This window comes from Tachypleus tridentatus, chromosome 13 (genome assembly GCF_004210375.1).
Source record: "Tachypleus tridentatus isolate NWPU-2018 chromosome 13, ASM421037v1, whole genome shotgun sequence".
Lineage (NCBI taxonomy): Eukaryota > Metazoa > Arthropoda > Merostomata > Xiphosura > Limulidae > Tachypleus > Tachypleus tridentatus.
The window spans coordinates 146,863,319-146,883,059 of record NC_134837.1 but is presented as its reverse complement, the minus strand read 5'-3'; the positions used below and the strand labels follow the sequence as shown (position 1 = coordinate 146,883,059).

The 19,741-nt window shown below is 39.2% G+C and overlaps 1 protein-coding gene across 4 annotated transcripts in view; it reads right to left on the bottom strand.

Moving 5' to 3' along the window:
• LOC143240784 (cullin-3-A-like) overlaps positions 1-19,741 on the bottom strand; it is a 96,103-nt gene that overhangs the window by 59,787 nt on the left and 16,575 nt on the right. For all 4 annotated transcript variants that reach the window (XR_013021957.1, XR_013021958.1, XR_013021959.1 and 1 more), the window contains exon 2: positions 12,645-12,842. Coding sequence is in view for 1 of the 4 variants with exons in the window: in XM_076483835.1 (XP_076339950.1) it covers positions 12,645-12,842 (198 nt within the window). In the remaining 3 variants the exon portion in view is untranslated. The remainder of the gene's footprint in view (positions 1-12,644; positions 12,843-19,741) is intronic.

Here is a 19,741-nt window from a genome sequence, read left to right as displayed (position 1 = left end):
AAAGCATAAAAATCCAGAAATTAACAGCTATTCCTTGTACATTTCAGTAGAGGAGCATAAGAAATGTAAGATCTGCTTGTGATCAATTAGCCAATGAATAAAATATAGTAGAGACCAGGAAGAAATGACAATGGAAGTGTAGTAAATGTCCTACATCCTTCTCAAAAACAGCCAAAACTCAAAGGTTTAGAACCACAAATTTCATTGTGTGTTACCCAATGGTTCCAAAGAATGTTGTCAGAAATCACTTACATGTTCCTAAATGGGTCATTCAAGAGAAGTAAACTTAGAGAAGACAGTCTGAGAGTTACCCAACATTTTCCTGAAGGATGCTCTTATGAATAAGGAACTCACCAAATGAGAAGTAATCCAGAGGCATGTCTTTGAACCTTTCCCACTACAAATAAACATGTAAGATTGTTCAAAAAACTAACTAGTCCAGGATTTAATAAGATTGAGTACTAGAATAAACTGAGAAAGGAAGAAAATCCATACCAGATTCATCTTGTATCATGAGTAGGATGTGAAACACCTACAACTGTAGAAACAGGGAATTATAGGTGCTGCAACCAGTATTAAAAGGCTAACAAAGTCCTCCAAGCTCAAAAAAAGGAGTGAGGAAATGAAACATCTTACAACTGGAATTATCGAGGAGGGGGTATCTACTTGAAATTGATATTATGAAGAGGATCTAGCACTGGCAGGTCCAGCTCCCAACAGCAACAGCATCTGGAATTATACTACTCCATGGAACCCAGCATAATCCTCTTCTCTACACAATGTAGTAATATCTACTGTTATGATGTGTATTTCACACTCACGGGGAAGCCTTCAAGGTCCATTATCCCAGCAGCTAGGGACTAGGAACTGGCAAGGTAAAAAGTACTGGAGAGTCCAGAGGAACCCCACAAAGAGAAAGTGCAATGGGTAACTGTAAAGTCCTATTTTAGAAAGTATGCCACTTGTGACTTATTCAGTCAAAGAAGAGACAAGGATGGGCAACAAACCTCTTCTGCTTTATTCATGATAGTCCATAAGTAATGGTCTGCTAAGTACATATCAGCATTCTACATATACAAGGTGTGATCATAAAGTTCTAAGACTTCACTTTTATTATGAAGAATATTGTACATATATCAGTATTATGTGCTATCCCCTTCAAAGTAATCTCTCCCAGTTGATACACTTGTTCCAAATTCCTGCCATTTTGGGAAGAAATGCTAGAAGTCTTCAACTGTTATGCATCCAAGTTCTGCTTTCACATTATTACAAATGGTTGAAATGAAATCTCTTTCCTTTCAACTTAATTTTGATTTTTGGGAACAGTAAAAAAACCACATGGGGTGAGATTAGGAGAATACAGGGTGGGGGTAGGGTATCACAAGAATGTATTTTTGCTGCCAAAAGTTCTTGAACAGACGTAGCAGTATGTGAAGACGCGTTGTCATGACAAAGAAACCAGTGATCATTCTCCCACAGCATGGGATGGTTTCTTCTAACTTTCTCCCTCAAGTGAATTAAGACCCCTTTATAAAAGGCCTGGTTAACTGTCTGGCCATGAGGTATGAATTTATGATTAACAATACCTTGAACATCAAAAAACACGATCAACATTGTCTTCACATTTGATCGAGACTGTCGTGCCTCTTTCAGACATGGTGATGATGGAGACTTCCATTGAGATGACTGAAGTTTCGTTTCAGGGTCATAACCATATACTCACGACTGATCTCCAGTAATAATGATGTTGATGAAATTAGGATCAATTTCTAGCCTTCTTTTCAGATCCTTGCACACTTGTCAATGGTGAAACTTTTGTTCATCTGTCAACAGTCTTGGAACAAATTTTGCAGACACTGAACGCATGCAGAGTTTTTCAGTTAAAATCACCTGACACGATCCAAAGGAAATATCCAGTTTGTCAGCAATTTCATGGACAGTTAATTGTTTATCACTCTAAATTTTTTTCTTTCACATGAGCAAACATGTTGCTCTTCTTTTCTGTCAATTTTTATTATAACAGGGCCAAGAGATACATCTGTCTTTGAAAATGTTTTTTGCAACACAGGTTTATGGTCTGGAGAAATGGCTTATTCATGGAGTAGATCACTATTTGTATTTTGTACACACCTCAGTGAAGCTCACTGCCTCTCTACTGACATCTATAACAGGTCTTAGAACCTTTTGATCAGACCTCATATATATATATACATATCTATACATACACACACATTATTGGCTAAAATAATGGTAGATATGTGTCTCAGAATGGCTGGTATGGGTATTAACACTTTTATTAATAAAGCAGAGAACAATGTTTCGACCTTCCTAGGTCATCTTCAGGTTAACAAATAGAAAAAAAAAATGAAATTAATAAAAGTCTTACTACTCATACCAGCTGTTCTGAGATACATTTATATTCCAAGTGGGTCTCATCCTCAAGAATTAAGCCAATAATAATCTTCTATAACACCCCATCTCAACAGTTTGCATTATAACCAGAAAGGTGTCAGTGCAGTTTTATGGGAAAACATGCTTGATCTGGCAACATGCCACCAAGCAGTATCCAAAAAATAATAATTATTAGAAAAGGAAGGCCTCTGAAAGAAAAAATGCTCAAGCATGAGTTAAACTGATGCATGAAGAATCACCAGAGAAGATAGATGATACCCACCACGGAAAAACACAAACAGACTGTGTAGTAATGAACAAGAAAGGTATGGAAAGTTGTTCTCATTTCAACCTATATTATCTTCTCCAGAGGATGATGAAAGTAAGCCTCCAGAGACATGGTGAAATGTCAAGTCTGATGAGACAAGATACAACAAAGATGACATCCTTCACAAGAGATGAAAGAACAAACCAACTTACTAGGCTGACAAACAAAACCCATTAGAGAAATGAGGAAGAGGTAATGGGACACAGACGGGTTTTAGGGAATATACAAATGATAATAGGAACCATATAAGGTAGCTGTATGAGTCGCATAACACCACAAAGTCTGCAGAGGACACAAGTGGCAATTCATATATGTCCTGGAATAAATATGGGAAAGGGAATGCATAAAAGATTTGTGCAAAAAGAGTAGACCTGACAGGCAACTAAGGTCTTAGAAAGGAAGAAATGGTTTGTTTGATGCATGATATATACATATATACAGTTACGACAGAAAGTGTTCGTACCCCTGCGTCCCAAGTGGTTTTCTGCTCATAACTTAAAAAGTATCATGATTAGGTTAATAGAAGTATAATATATTATAAATATTATACTAACACACATCTACATAAAATTTTATGTAAACTGAACAACAAATAAACTGTTTATAAACAAATAACCAAACATAGGAGAGGCAGAAAGTGTTCGTGCATCTACTTTAATGGTCAGCTGTGTAGCCTTTCAGGTGAATTACTTGGCGCAATCTTTCATCATAGCCCTCCAAGATCGTTTGACAATACTCAACTGGTATTTTCTTCCATTCTTCTTTACAGAAGGCCTCCAACTCTTGCAAGTTTTTTGGATGACGCTGATGAACCCTGGTCTTCAACTCATGCCAAACGTTTTCAATTGGGTTGAGATTGGATGACTGCTATGGCCACTCCAGAATGCTTAAATGGTTCCTCTGCAACCAGGATTGCACATATTTTGATGTGTGCTTAAGGTCATTGTCATGCTGGAAGATCCAACGACGCCCAAGCCACACGTCCCGAGCATCATTCTTGATACAAGTGCCTAATACATCAACATAATCTTTTTTTTTCAGGATTCTGTTGACATGGTAAAGGCTGACAACACCAGAAGAGCTGAAGAAACCACATAGCATGATTGAGCCACCTCTGTGTTTAACTGTAGGGACAGTGTTCTTTAGAAGATTTCGTTCCCCCTTCTTACGGAAAATATAGAGAACATTATTGTGGCCAAAAAGCTCGATTTTATTCTCGCCTGACCAAAGAATACTCTTTTAATAGGTAAAGGGTTTATCTATATTCTTTCTTGCATACCTCAATCACGCTTCTAAATGAGCAGGCTTCAAATATGGAGTTCTACAAGGATGGCATGCTTTAAACCCAGAAGAGCGTAACATGTTCTTAGCTGTAGAGGTGCTTACTTCAACCCCAGCTTCCCTTACCAGTTTCTGTATGTCATTACGTGTTAAACGAGGGTTCCTACTAACTTCTCTGAGAACCTTCCTCTTGGTTCTCTCTGGAATTTTGGTAGGGTGTCCAGAACGAAGGAGGTTAGCAGTTGATCCTGTTCGCTTAAACTTTGCAATTATGCTTTGAACAGTAGATTTCAGCACATTAAGTTGTGTAGCAATACCAGAAAGAAACATACAAGACTTGTATTTTACAATAATTTGTTTTTTTAAATCACTGGACACTTGTTTCATGTTTGCCATGATGACCAAGCAGATAATGATGGAGACGGCGGTAAATTGCCGGAAATAAATTTTTTGCTGACTAAATTCCAATAATTATGAACCCAGTGTATACTTCTGGAATAGTATAATGTAGTTTATTCACCAAACTAAACAAAATTTTTATGAGAATATTAGTCTTTTCACACATTCTGAAATGTACGAACACTTTCTGCTCCTCCTATTTTTGGTTATTTGTTTATAGACAGTTTATTTGTTGTTTAATTTACATAAAAATTGATGTAGATGTGTGTTAGTATAATATTTACAATACACTATACTTCTATTAACCTAATCATGATACTTTTTAAGTTATGAGCAAAAAACAACTTGGGACACAGGGGTACGAACACTTTCTGTCGTAACTGTATATATATACTATAATAAAGGGCATGGGAAACATCTGTTGCACAGAGGTCTGACCTACAGCATCTCAAGCCAGAAAGAGAAAGAAACAGGTCTTGAGGGAAAGATTATAAAGAGAACATGAAGCCAAAGATTCAAAGGGAGGTTGTGAAAAAGCAAAAGAGAATACACTGAGATCCAACTCATGTACAAGAAAAGCTTGGCAGGGAAGAAAAACATGAATGGGCCAGAACAGGAAGGAAAAAGTAAGAAGAGATAAGTCCCAGCAGTATCTGGCAAAAGAAAACATTCAATGAGGTTTGTGGTTAAAAACCAGAAACAGTCAAAACAAATAGATTCTGATCAAAAAGCTGGAAGGGGCAGACACCATGTCAGAGAGAGACTAAAGATGAAAAGTTAGTCTAACATCACTAAAAAAAAAAAACAATGCGGAAAGTTAGACCAAAAGAGAAATGATTGAGGCAATATGTGATGTCACTCCCTGTCTTTTTGCAAAAGGGTGAAGCCAAAGGGTGGGAATGACAGGATGGAAGATATCCAAATGAAGCTGATGAAGTAGAGAAGGAGACATAGGAAGGGGTAGAGGTGATGACTGTTGTAAAGTCTCAGGAGAGGGAACTGAACCTGAACCACCCAAAACAGAGCCACCAAAGAAGCTTGACACTGAGTAATGTGGATAAGGGAATTTACTCTGGGGTGATGATGTATAGGTGAAAGGGCATAAGTGTGAAGGTCCCTCCATTCCTGACTTAGAACATCTATCCCTTAAACCTAAGGATAAGGAACCAAAGACTAGAAACATAGCAGTTTGTTGTTCAGATGGGCAGCTAAAGCATTTGTGCATGGTACTGCCAGACAAGAGCATACCAACCACAAAACTAGAGATTCTGCAAACCACTTCATGGAATGACTGCAACAAAATTGGAAGTACCAGGAACATAGCAAAACAAGAGCTGGGTCCTGTGAAGGATATAAGCACAGGAGCTCAAAAGCAAAGGGGCTTGGATTTGATAATTCCTTGCTTGTTGATGTAAGAGATAACCCAGTTCAACAAACAGCAAAAATTTCCAAAATATTCATTAATGTGATCCCCAGATTCAGTTAACAACCTAGTCCTGAAAATCTCCTGGGTATCAATATATGCACCTCAATCCACAAGAGAAACACTGTACAAAAAATGCAGATCTTGATGAGGATGTGGAAGAGAAACACCAGCCATAGTATTATCTCAGATTAACAACCAAGCAAGGTCAATACAAAGAAAAGAGGGACAACCAGCTGATCCGAGCAGAAGTTCCACCAATCATTAAATTCCCATTGAAAGGAATGCATCTGAGCATGACCAAAAGAGCAAACATCTCAAAAGAGGTAAAACCTCTCTAGCTGGAAGAAAATGAGAGAAGAGACCCTTGATGACCAACTGTATACAGTAGCAAGGCTGGGCCTAACTAAGATAGAAATTAAAGAAAACTCCTATGTGAACTAAATACTGTGTATGGAAAAGGATGCACTTCTCAACTTTGATTAACTAATCCACATGAAATGCCTTCTCCAGGAGCAAACAAACAGAAGAAAAAAACAGGAACAACCCTCCCATGCTGCTGCTGATTTCGAGAGAAAGGAGCAATTGAGAAAAAGGATTGGTTGGTTGGTTTGGTGTTTTACGGTGCAAAGCAACTAAGCTATCTGCACCAAACATCTGGTATAAAGTTAAAATTAAAGTAAAATTGTTCAAATTCATAAAAAGGAATCAAGGTAAAACAAAACAAAGTGTAATTTTTGAATTAAAAACATAAATAACATTAAATCCAATTTTTTATATCTAGTCTACAGCTGTAGGAGAGAAATTACAGTAATACAAGTTGTAAAGGACTTTCTGTAGCATAATTTTAATTATCATAACTCACCAGGATAACTAATGAGTAAATTTAAACATCAGCTTTAGTCACCTAAAGTTGGTCTTTCCAGTCCTAGTTTCGAGTTATTTGATGCCATGGCCGTTGTCAGAAAGTAAAGTAATAAGCTTTAAAAGACTTTCTTGTAGTATAATTTTAATTATTATAACTTGCCAGAATGACTAATGGGCAAGTGCAAAGATCAGAGTTACACATCTGAAGTTGGCCTTTTCTGTCCTGGTTTCAAGTTATATGACGTTACAGCGATTTTCTAAATTCATTTCGAAATAGATGTACTTTAATTTTTAAAAAGGAATCATATTAATAAAAAGTCTAATTTATAAATCAAAAACTTTAACATTCAAAAGATTAATTGCTTTTAAAAAAACTAATAAACATTTGTAAGGTAAATAATGTCACCATCACAAATGACACTGTCCAATGTTATGGATAAACCTTGAGGTAAAGCATGTTTAAAATGGTGCTGTCATTGAGTCATAACAATGGCAAGACAGTAAAATGTGGCTTATTGTAACCTGAGTGTTGCACAGACAACACAATTGTGCATCAGTCTAAGATAAAAGAAAATGATGAGTTAAAATACTGTAATGAATGTGTAGGCTAGTTGGGACAACTTCCTCTTTCCAATCCTTACGGAAGTAAGACTGCCAAAGTCCAACAGAGGATTTTACTTGGAAAAGCTTGTTTTCATGTTTCTCACTCCAAGGCAATTGCTGAGCCTTGAATACAGGACCATACTCCATGTATAGAACAGGCACAGCAGTGATAACACCAGAGCAGACAGACTTAGCTGCAGTGTCAGTGAGCTCATTCCCACAAATATCAATGTGGCGTGGTATCCAGAAAAACTGGATAGAAGTAGATGTTAAGAAATGGGCCAGTTAGTTGTGAATATCAGTAAGAATAGGGTGAGAACTAACATGAAGCGATTCCAGGGTCAGTACAGAACTAAGCTAGTCAATAGCAGGTGGATGAAGTGACATAAACATTAAAATTAGGACACTGGTCGACATCATAATTCCATCTTTGTGAGTGGAGGTATGACGCACTGCAAAAACTCCTTGGGTGGAGAAATCACCGAGGATCTCTAACTCAGGGATGTTCTTCAAGTCCCTCTCAACAATAATTCCTCACGATGAATTCAAATTAGCATGGGGAGTAACCTCAATGAGTATATCCTCAATGGCCTTTGAATGCAAGAGGAGTTTGCTGTGTTTAGGAGTGGATGTTTCCACCAATGCATCACCAGATCATAGCCTTTTGTCTGATTTAGGAGAGCCAGCAAGTCCCTTTAAGGAACTATTTGCCCTAAATATTTGTCTGATAAAGAATATAAAGTCAGAAAATGAGGTACAGGTGTTGAAGAAGTTTAGTATTGCTGTTTATAATCTTCAAGATGTGGTCGTTTACCAGTGGACTGTTTAGATTTTGATTAGGGGGATCCATAATAAACAAAGAATGTTTTGATGTCTACTGACACCACTCATAAGGAGCCCCACGAGCAGAAGAAATAAAATGCCAACAAAGAACACTGCAGCAACACCAGGATTTTTTGAGTACTATACTCAAACACCAGCATCATATACAATGTCCACAACAGCTGTTAAGAATATCCAACACTAGCACTTGGTTGACCCTAGGGGGACTACCCCAAGGCTGCCCATCAACAGAAGTTCAAGGCCAAAGTGTTTTGTTAGTGTTTGGCCCCCCAACCACCAGGATCTTCTCCCCTTCATGGGTCACCATGCATGGCAAACATGTAGGTGAATGTTTAGATCTCAGAGGAGAAAAACTGAAACAACAAAACCTTCTCTGGGAGTTTCCCTCACCACATATGGGAATACATGTCAAAGAGAGAGAAAGAGAAAACAGGTATATGATGAAATGTCAATGGTAAACAAATCAGACTGTCAACATCCACAAGCCAAAAAAAAAGGAAATATATCTTCAGGGAAAATGAAACACAGAGCACAAGGAAAGTAGTTCAAACAGAGGTAAAGTCAGACTATAGAGGACCACACTAATAACCCAATCTGGAAGGAGAGAATGTCTAGGAGGCTTCTGAATTTGGGAGGAACATATAGGGGAAGTAAAAAAAAAATCAGGAAGTGAGAAGATCGAAAACCCATGGTCAAAAATTCAGGTGACTTGTTCTACCACCCCAGCCACAAAAGGCTAGTTTGGCAGGAAACCAACAGCACAAAACCTTCCACCTGCTCTGTGCTCTGATACACTTCCATGGAAGATGGATTACTGGAAGAAACTAACAGGGATAAGACTGTACATGTGAGATCAGACCTTCTCACCAAAGAGCAGACAAAAATCAGGTGTGATGATGCAGGATGGGGAGAATGGGATGTAGAGCAATGGCTCAAGGTTGAAAGGAATAAAACAGAAGAGGGACATGTGGTAAGAAGAGTAGACACTGGAGCATTGAAAACCAAGGTTATGCTGGCCAATGGAATGCAATCAGGAGGACCTGAAACAAAGTGAAGTGTACCAAAGAAATCACCTAATAAAGCAATTGGATGGGAGGCTCACATAAAAGTAAGTAAAACCAATCCTGGCTGAAGGCATTGAGAGCCAGAGCCTGAAAGCAAAAGAGCAGAAACCATGTATTGAGACCCATGACAAATGCTTCCAATTAGGTAGAGCTTCTTCAAAGCAGAGATCCCTGAAAACAAGTGGATCAAATGACCACTCCATGGGAGAGATTCAGCCCAGGCATGAAAGATGATCTGTGACTGGACTGGAAGGAACTGACATATGAAATGCAATAACATGAATATGATTGTGCATAAACCCAGTATAGAGATCCAAAATCCTAAAACCGAAATCTCTGTGTTGATCAGAACCACCACCAGATGGCAATGGGCAAGACAAAGGAAGTAATGTAATGCCCAACAAACTGTGAGGTCAAGATAATCATTAAGCAAGACAGTCTTCTGCAGACCAACAGCATGAAGATTTATGATGCTTTATTTAAGCTCTCTAAACCTTTAAAGGACTTATCCATGAGGAAATGCTTAACCAGATATGGGAAAGGAAGTTGCACACCTACTGACTAATGGGCTTATTCCAACCACCACTGCACATTGTCTCTCTGGGAAGGAAAAAGGTGAATAATGGCAGAGAGGACCCCTTACAAGACTCCTTCATGAGCAGTAAGTGGCTGAGTTGAGAGGGCATGATGAACTAAACAATTCATGGAACGTAAATGTAAAGGAGAAGGTAGAGAAAAACTGAAGTCAGTGTCGAAGATAACTCCAACATGCACAGATATTGAGTGGGTTGAAGTAAGAACCTCTGTAATATAAACAACCAGCCTCTAGAACTGCTACAGAAAAGGAGTTGGTGAGTGTGAATGTTTGATTCCTATTTGGAATAAACTAAAAGGAGCCATGCACCCATATAATAATGGACAACTCCAAACCCTGTAAATGACAAAAAGCTCATACAATATGACAAAATACCTATAGAGCCAAGGCAAGTTCAAAGGGAGTGCCCTAAATAGATAAATCAAGAAGTATAAATCAAAGAAAAGGTTGAAACTGCAGTGTTAAAGGATGTGGAGGTAAGCAATGGAGACATTAATTATTGGCACCTATCACCAGGTGAAAATGTCCATCACAGGGTGAAAAAAATCTCCATAGGGAACTTGGGGAGCAAGATGAAGCATTTAAGATGAAAAATTGATGACCAGTTGTCAGTTCTCAGCTGCTGTGGGGAAAATCAATGAAAAAATTGGAAGAAATTGCTCAAAGGGATGGCAAACTGGTTTGACTGCTTGATGCAAAGTAAAGACTGAACTACCTCCTGACAGGCACAGGCATGTCATAGTATCTCAATGAGGAAGAAAAGAAATGGGTAATGAGAAATGGGAAGAGGGTGGATAATAAAACCTTCTGAAAAAATTCCTAGAATCCATAAATCATTAATGAAGGAAAACCACTATGGTAGAAACACCAACAGCTGAGCTTCCACAGGACCATAACCATCAGGTTGTCACCAGAATTGGTGGCATCAGGTGATATTCCATCAAGAAAATCAACAAGAATTAACCAGCACTGAAGGAATGGAGAACAGTTATAAAGAATAAATGACATATGAGGTTCCAATAGGGACAAACAAGTCAAAAAATTTGTAAAGGTAGACTGCCATCAGGTTGACAATACCCATGGCTTTGATACTCTCAGAGAGTGGAGCAAATACACAAAACCACTGAAAAAGAGAAAGGTGTAATATCCTGATAAATATATGGAGAGAGAAATAACCCAAGTCAAAACTGAGACTCTCCTAGAAGGTCTCAACAATAAAGAAATAACATATGTAAGGCCAGAGTTGAGGACAAAATACAAGCTAAAGTAAAAAGAGAGAAAGTGAAAGGCATCAGCACAAATCCCTTAAGATATCTGTGGAGATCCACTGAGAACAGTTGTGATGAAGAAAGATACCAAAGAAGAGTATGTGTAAAACTAACAGTAGGTCTGAGATCTCTCCCTCCCCCAGTTAGGGAAAAAAACAACTTATAATGTGCCCGATGATAAGTGTGACAAACTAATCTCCTTGCAAAAATGTACGGTTAACAGAACAGCAATAACACAAATACCAGGGGAAGAAAGAAAATCAAATGCAGGAAAGTAGTACATGTGAAATGGATGTTGAGGTGAAAAAAAAAAAAAAGGTCGATAAGAGTAAAGTAACACAAACCTAAGACAAACTCCAGAAGGACCAAATTAGTCCTAGGGGAATCCTCAGGTTGAGAACAGAATGATTAGTAAACACTAAAAGTGTAAAAAACAAAGTCCTTAGTCAGCAAAAGCTCAGCAGTTTCAGTAGGAACTGTGGTAAAGTCCAGGGAGAAGGGTTGGACCCTGCAACATTTAACCTGTCAGTGCACAACAGCAGTTAAATCAACCATTAGATCACCCACACCTGGGACCCATGATAAATGCCAGTCACTGTTGTAATCCTCAATGTGTTTAGGTGAACTTCATAATGCATTGTACAAAATAATATTTGAAGAACTTATGCAGAAATGAAGCAACATGAATTAACAGGTATATATGAAAAAGAATCTGGTTGAACATATCAAATGAAGTTTAAAATGAACTATATCACAAAGAAAACAGTCAAATACACAGCAATAAATAAATAATGAAGCACATCTAAACTTGAATGATGTCAAGTGAGAAGTGAAAGTTCAGTAAAGGAGTGTAGAGAAAGTAACATGTCTTGTAAACATCTGCTACTACTATTGGTTGATGGATGGCACAATGATTTGCATGAAACACACTGGAATATACTGATTTGAAAAACAGGGGAGTAGTACGCTTGTAAAATGCATAAAGATAAATTTAATGTACAGAGGGCAGCAGTGAATGAGACAGGAGATAACTACAGTATAAGAAATACACATTTTTTTTTCTATCTTAAAAAGTAATATAAACAATAGGTAAACTGAAACCACTGTCCAACAATTAAACAGTAACAAAAAATTAGAACTGTGAAAAATTTACCAGTGATGTATTTTAATCATAATAAGTAACTAATTAAAATATAAATTTTATTTATGCACATACAGTAGTATGCATCTTGATAGGCAGTAATATGACTTGCCTTTTTGCCATTTATATCAGTTGTAATACATATGTACTATATACTACAGGCACATCTGGTCCAGTTCTTGTAAGTCCAATGATACAGTTTAACATTCAGGATTTCTCAGTTATACTTTCTTGTCACATGCAAACATAATAAATATAAGTATGACAAAACACAAAATAAATATACCAAGAAAATATTAATAAATTATTTTTCTAATTCTCACACTGCGTAATGATGCAAGTTGGATCTACAAAACATGAAAATGAAACCAAGCTCTTACTGTGTGTTTTTTTATTATTTAAATGATTTATGGATTTTAAGATAACTTTTTGTGAACAAACCTTGTTTACTAGGTGTTCTGTAACCACCTCCCTTAGTCCTGTATATAATCTTTCTCCATGCTTATGCAGCACCATTGTATATGCATTTCTGTAAAGTTCTTCAAAACTAAGTCCACCATTATTTTTCTTCTGAATTTCTTGAATAGCATTTTTTAATAGTGCCCATATATTTTGTACATACTTCTCATCCATAGTCATCTGAAATATAAACCAACTGTAGATTAAACAGTAGCAATTGTAAACCATAAATATCTTTATCACAGTTATATACAATTCAAAAAATGTCAAATCAATGCAAGTAAAATAATATTCACAGTTCTTCACCTTGTCTTAAAATCAGTAACTTACAACCAAATTAAAAAGATATACATTTTATAAGTAATATCCTATAGAAAAGTGATTAGCAGAATTAATTAATTGTCATTAACCAATTACATTAAAATTAATTATTTTATGTACAAGGCTTGGATAATTGGAATAATCAAAATCTGTACTAATTAGAACACAAATTGTAACAATGGCAAGAAAGTAAAACGTGGCTGATAGTGATTTGAGTGTTACACAAACTACACATTGGTGCATCAGTTCCAGATAAAAGAAAATGATGAGTTAAAAAACTGTGACCAATGCGTAGCCTAGTGAGAACAACTTCCTCCTTCCAAACTTTACAGAAGCTAGATGGCCAAAGTCCAATTTTGGGTTTGATTTGAAAAAGTTTGTTGTCACGTTGCTCACTCCAAGTGGACTGCCAGCTGGCACGGAGCCGAGCTTTGAAGACAACACCATAGTCCATGTACGGAATAGGCATAGGAGTGATGGTGCTGAAGCAGACATATTTAGCTGTCATGTCTGCAAGCTCGTTCCCGCGAATACCAACATGGCCTGGTATCCAGAAAAACTGGATTGAAGTAGCTGCTAATGAGAAATGGGCCAGTCGGTTTCGAATATCAGCGAGAATAGGATGTGAGCTAACGTGTAGCGATTCCAAGGCAAGTATAGAACTAAGCGAATCAGTATAAATAGTGCAGTTGGAGTACTGCTCAGCTGCAATATGATCCAGGGCAAGAGATATGGCATACAGTTCAGCAGTGAACACAGAAGCTGTAGAAGGGATTCTGCGCGCAACTACTGACCCATAGCAAACCATAGCAGAGCCCACTGATTTACCTGATTTGGAACCATCTATATAAATGGAAACTGAATGATTGTTTGAAAGATATTCATTGAATAAAAGACGGTACTTCCAAACTGGAGTATCTGCCTTTTTTAGGTGACTGAAAGAAAGGTCACATTTGGGGGCTGTAATAAGCCATGGTGGGATGGGCCAACCTGTGAAATCTGCAATGTTATCCAAGGACAGACCCAATTCATCCAATTGCGCCCGGATGCGAAGGCCAAACGGAGCAATGACAGATCGTCTGTTCTGAAAAAGTACTGCTCACATTTCCAGGTGGGATGCTTTGGCAAGGAATGAAGTTTCGAAGCATATTGTAAAGATAGTTGCAAACAGCGAAGGTGTAGAGAAGGTTCATGAGATTCAATGTATATACTTTGAACTGGAGAGGTACGGAAAGCCCCAGTGCAGAGTCGAAGTCCTTGGTGATGAATGGGGTCCAGCATCTTTAAGGCCGAGGGTCTGGCAGAGCCATAGACCATTGATCCATAATCTAGTTTCGATCTAATAAGAGCACGATATACCTTTAACATTGAACAGCGATCTGCCCCCCAACTGGAAGAAGAGAGAACACGAAGGATGTTCAGTGCTCTTGTGCATTTGACCCGAAGCTGCTTTAAGTGTGGTATAAAGGTCAGTTTACGATCAAAGATAAGCCCCAAGAACTTGGTCTCCGGGACCACTGGCAGCAAAACTTTACCGATATGAAGTTCAGGATCAGGGTGAATACCCTGTCGACGGCAAAAGTGCATGCATACAGTTTTGGAGAGAGAGAAATTAAAGCCGTTTGCCAGAGTCCACTTCCGTACACAATTGAGGGCGGTTTGTAGTTGCCGCTCAATATATCTCATGTTTGACGACTGACATGAGATGTGAAAGTCGTCGACATACAGCCCATTCGCAACAGTGAGAGGGAGTTGTTCAGTGATGGCATTTATCTTTATACTGAAGAGTGTAACACTCAATACACAGCCTTGAGGGACTCCAAGTTCCTGTACAAAAGAACGGAAAGTGTCGAACCCACACGAACTTGGAATCTCCTGTCCATTAAAAAATTTTTAATAAACATGGGTAGATGGCCACGTAACCCATATGTATGGAGGTCTCGCAAAACGCCATACCTCCATGTCAAAGAATATTGATACAAGATGTTGGCGGTTGAGAAAGGCTTCTCTGATAGATGTTTCAAGACGAATTAGGTGGTCTGTGGTGGAGTGCTGTCGACGGAACCCACACTGGGTGGCGAAAGGAGGTTGTTTGATTCAAGGAACCAAACAAGACGAGCATTAACCATCCTTTCTAATGTCTTACAGAGACAGCTCGTCAAAGCAATTGGACGGTAGTTTGAAGGAATCTTGGGATCTTTCCCTGGCTTAGAGAAAGGTAAAATAATAGCCTGGCACCAGGCATCAGGAAAAACATTCTCCTGCCAGATCCGGTTGAAAACAATCAGAAGGACATCAAGAGAAGCAGGAGATAGATGGTGCAGCATGTCATAATGAATATCATCAGGTCCAACAGATGTACTGGCAGACCGATGAAGGGCCATTTTTAGTTCCACCAGGGTAAAGGGACAATTATAGTCAAAGAAACAGTCAGTTCGAAAGGAAAGAGGTGATCGCTCTGCTCGAGTCTTGATGGCCAGGAAGGTGGAGGAACAAGCAGAAGTGCTAGATACCCGGCAAAAGCTTTCACCTAGAGTGTTTGCGATGTTCGAACATCAGTCACCTCCTGACCATAGGAAGTATGAAAGGTATTGGACAAGGCCTACAATGGTAAAAACAGATAAACCATTGTTAAGAAGCCAAGTAAAAAAACTGGGGAAGTGGAGAACACCTGGTTGCAAATCTCAAACTACTCGTCAAAAGACAAAGTGCTGAGGCAATTTCAAAGGGCAGGAGAGCCTGAAATTGGTAAACTATCTCAAGATCAACAAAACAAAGTAAGGACAAGACTGAGATGATATTGGTATATGTAGTGAAATGAAGCAACTGAGGTGGGATAAACTGATCACTGGCTCCCAATCCCAGTTTTCTTAGAGATAACAAAAGATGGGAATAAAATCCTGGAAAAGGATGGAGAACAGGTTTGATGGCCCACTGAAAGAGCAATTCCTGAATCATTTCTGACAAACACTGGCTCATCACGGGATCATGAGGAGTATGAAAGGAAATGAGGTGAGTGGAGACAGGAAGTGAGGAAAGAAACTGAACAACAAATTCATCTGACAGAACATGAAGCATCCACTGATCATTAACAAAGGAATGCCAGCAAGAAAAACTTAAATCCCAAGCTCCCACTGGGTAGTCACCAGTACTGGTTTGGTGACAGTGAGGGTTATCATCATAGAAGAAAGCAATGAGAAGAACACCAAGAAAGCATTGAGAAGTAGTATTTGAAGACATAGGAGGATACAGGACCATAGTCCATGAATGGAACAGACCCAGCAGGGATAGAGCCAGAGAAGGTAGAATTAGCTACGGTGTTGGCATGCTCGTTCCTGCAAATACCAACGTAGCCTGGTATCCAGAAAAACTGGATAGAAGTAGAGAAGAAGAGAAATGGGCCAGTCAGTTTTGAATATCAGCAAGAACAGGGTGTGAACCAACATGAAACGATTCCAGGGCCAGTAGAGAACTAAGCGAGTCAGTATAAATGGTGTAGTTAGAGTGCTGCTTAGCTTCTATGTGATCCAGAGCAAGAGAAATGGTGTACAGTTCAGCAGTAAACACAGAAGCTGTAGAATGGATTCTGCAACCACCGAACCACAACAAACAATAGCAAAGCTCACACAGTCACCTGATTTCAAACCATCTGTATAAATAGAAATGGAAGGATGGTTGAAAAATGTTCAGCAAATAGCAGCCAGTTTTCCCAATCGAGAGTGTCTACTTTTCTCAGATGCCTTAAAGATAGGTCACAATTGGGGACTGTAAGAAGTCATGGTGAAATGTGCTGACCAGCGCATACAGCAATTTTATCCAAGGAAAGACCCAATTCATCCAACTGTGCCTGGATATGAATGCCAAAAGGAGCAATGGCAGACCATCTGTTCTGAAAAAGTATGGCCCACCAAGAAAGGAAAACACAACTCCAGGTGGGACGCTTTGGTAAGTAACAAAGTTTCGAGCATATAGTAAAGACAGTTGCAAACGGCAGAGGTGCAAATGAGGTTCATAAGACTCTATGTTTTAGCCATGAACAGGGGAAATGCAAAAAGCCCCAGTACAGAGCTGAAGTCCTTGATCATCAATAGAGTCCAGCATCTTTACAGCCAATGGTCTGGCAGAGCTATAGATTAGTGATTAATAATCGAGTTTCTATTGAATAAGAGCACGATAAATCTTTAGCATAGAGCGTCGATCCACTCCCAAGTGGTGCAAGAGAGGACACAGAGGATGTTCAGTGCTCTTGTACATTTGGCTCACAGTTGCTTGATGTGTGGTATAAAGGTCAGCTTATGGTCAAAGATAAGCCCCAAGAACTTGGTCTCCGGGACCACTGGCAGCAAAACTTTACCGATATGAAGTTCAGGATCAGGGTGAATACCCTGTCGACGGCAAAAGTGCATGCATACAGTTTTGGAGAGAGAGAAATTAAAGCCGTTTGCCAGAGTCCACTTCCATTACACAATTGAGGCGGTTTGTAGTTGCCGCTCAATATATCTCATGTTTGACGACTGACAAGAGATGTGAAAGTCGTCGACATACAGCCCATTCGCAACAGTGAGAGGGAGTTGTTCAGTGATGGCATTTATCTTTATACTGAAGAGTGTAACACTCAATACACAGCCTTGAGGGACTCCAAGTTCCTGTACAAAAGAACGGGAAAGTGTCGAACCCACACGAACTTGGAATCTCCTGTCCATTAAAAAATTTTTAATAAACATGGGTAGATGGCCACGTAACCCATATGTATGGAGGTCTCAAAAGCGCCATACCTCCATGTCAATGAATATTGATACAAGATGTTGACGGTTGAGAAAGGATTCTCTGATAGATGTTTCAAGGCAATTAGGTGGTCTGTGGTGGAGTGCTGTCGACGGAACCCACACTGGGTGGGCGAGAGGAGGTTGTTTGATTCAAGGAACCAAACAAGGCGAGCATTAACCATCCTTTCTAATGTCTTACAGAGACAGCTCGTCAAAGCAATTGGACGGTAGTTTGAAGGAATCTTGGGATCTTTCCCTGGCTTAGAGAAAGGTAAAATAATAGCCTGGCACCAGGCATCAGGAAAAACATTCTCCTGCCAGATCCGGTTGAAAACAATCAGAAGGACATCAAGAGAAGCAGGAGATAGATGGTGCAGCATGTCATAATGAACATCATCAGGTCCAACAGATGTACTGGCAGACCGATGAAGGGCCATTTTTAGTTCCACCAGGGTAACTAACAATTATAGTCAAAGAAACAGTCAGTTGAAGGAAAGAGGTGATCGCTCTGCTCGAGTCTTGATGGCCAGGAAGGTGGAGGAACAAGCAGAAGTGCTAGATACCCGGCAAAAGCTTTCACCTAGAGTGTTTGCGATGTTCCGAACATCAGTCACCTCCTGACCATAGGAAGTATGAAAGGTATTGGACAAGGCCTACAATGGTAAAAACAGATAAACCATTGTTAAGAAGCCAAGTAAAAAAACTGGGGAAGTGGAGAACACCTGGTTGCAAATCTCAAACTACTCGTCAAAAGACAAAGTGCTGAGGCAATTTCAAAGGGCAGGAGAGCCTGAAATTGGTAAACTATCTCAAGATCAACAAAACAAAGTAAGGACAAGACTGAGATGATATTGGTATATGTAGTGAAATGAAGCAACTGAGGTGGGATAAACTGATCACTGGCTCCCAATCCCCAGTTTTCTTAGAGATAACAAAAGATGGGAATAAAAATCCTGGAAAAGGATGGAGAACAGGTTTGATGGCCCACTGAAAGAGCAATTCCTGAATCATTTCTGACAAACACTGGCTCATCACGGGATCATGAGGAGTATGAAAGGAAATGAGGTGAGTGGAGACAGGAAGTGGGGAAAGAAACTGAACAACAAATTCATCTGACAGAACATGAAGCATCCACTGATCATTAACAAAGGAATGCCAGCAAGAAAAACTTAAATCCCCAAGCTCCCACTGGGTAGTCACCAGTACTGGTTTGGTGACAGTGAGGGTTATCATCATAGAAGAAAGCAATGAGAAGAACACCAAGAAAGCATTGAGAAGTAGTATTTGAAGACATAGGAGGATACAGGACCATAGTCCATGAATGGAACAGACCCAGCAGGGATAGAGCCAGAGAAGGTAGAATTAGCTACGGTGTTGGCATGCTCGTTCCTGCAAATACCAACGTAGCCTGGTATCCAGAAAAACTGGATAGAAGTAGAGAAGAAGAGAAATGGGCCAGTCAGTTTTGAATATCAGCAAGAACAGGGTGTGAACCAACATGAAACGATTCCAGGGCCAGTAGAGAACTAAGCGAGTCAGTATAAATGGTGTAGTTAGAGTGCTGCTTAGCTTCTATGTGATCCAGAGCAAGAGAAATGGTGTACAGTTCAGCAGTAAACACAGAAGCTGTAGAATGGATTCTGCACGCAACCACCGAACCACAACAAACAATAGCAAAGCTCACACAGTCACCTGATTTCAAACCATCTGTATAAATAGAAATGGAAGGATGGTTCGAAAAATGTTCAGCAAATAGCAGCCAGTTTTCCCAATCGAGAGTGTCTACTTTTCTCAGATGCCTTAAAGATAGGTCACAATTGGGGACTGTAAGAAGTCATGGTGGAATGTGCTGACCAGTGCATACAGCAATTTTATCCAAGGAAAGACCCAATTCATCCAACTGTGCCTGGATATGAATGCCAAAAGGAGCAATGGCAGACCATCTGTTCTGAAAAAGTATGGCCCACCAAGAAAGGAAAACACAACTCCAGG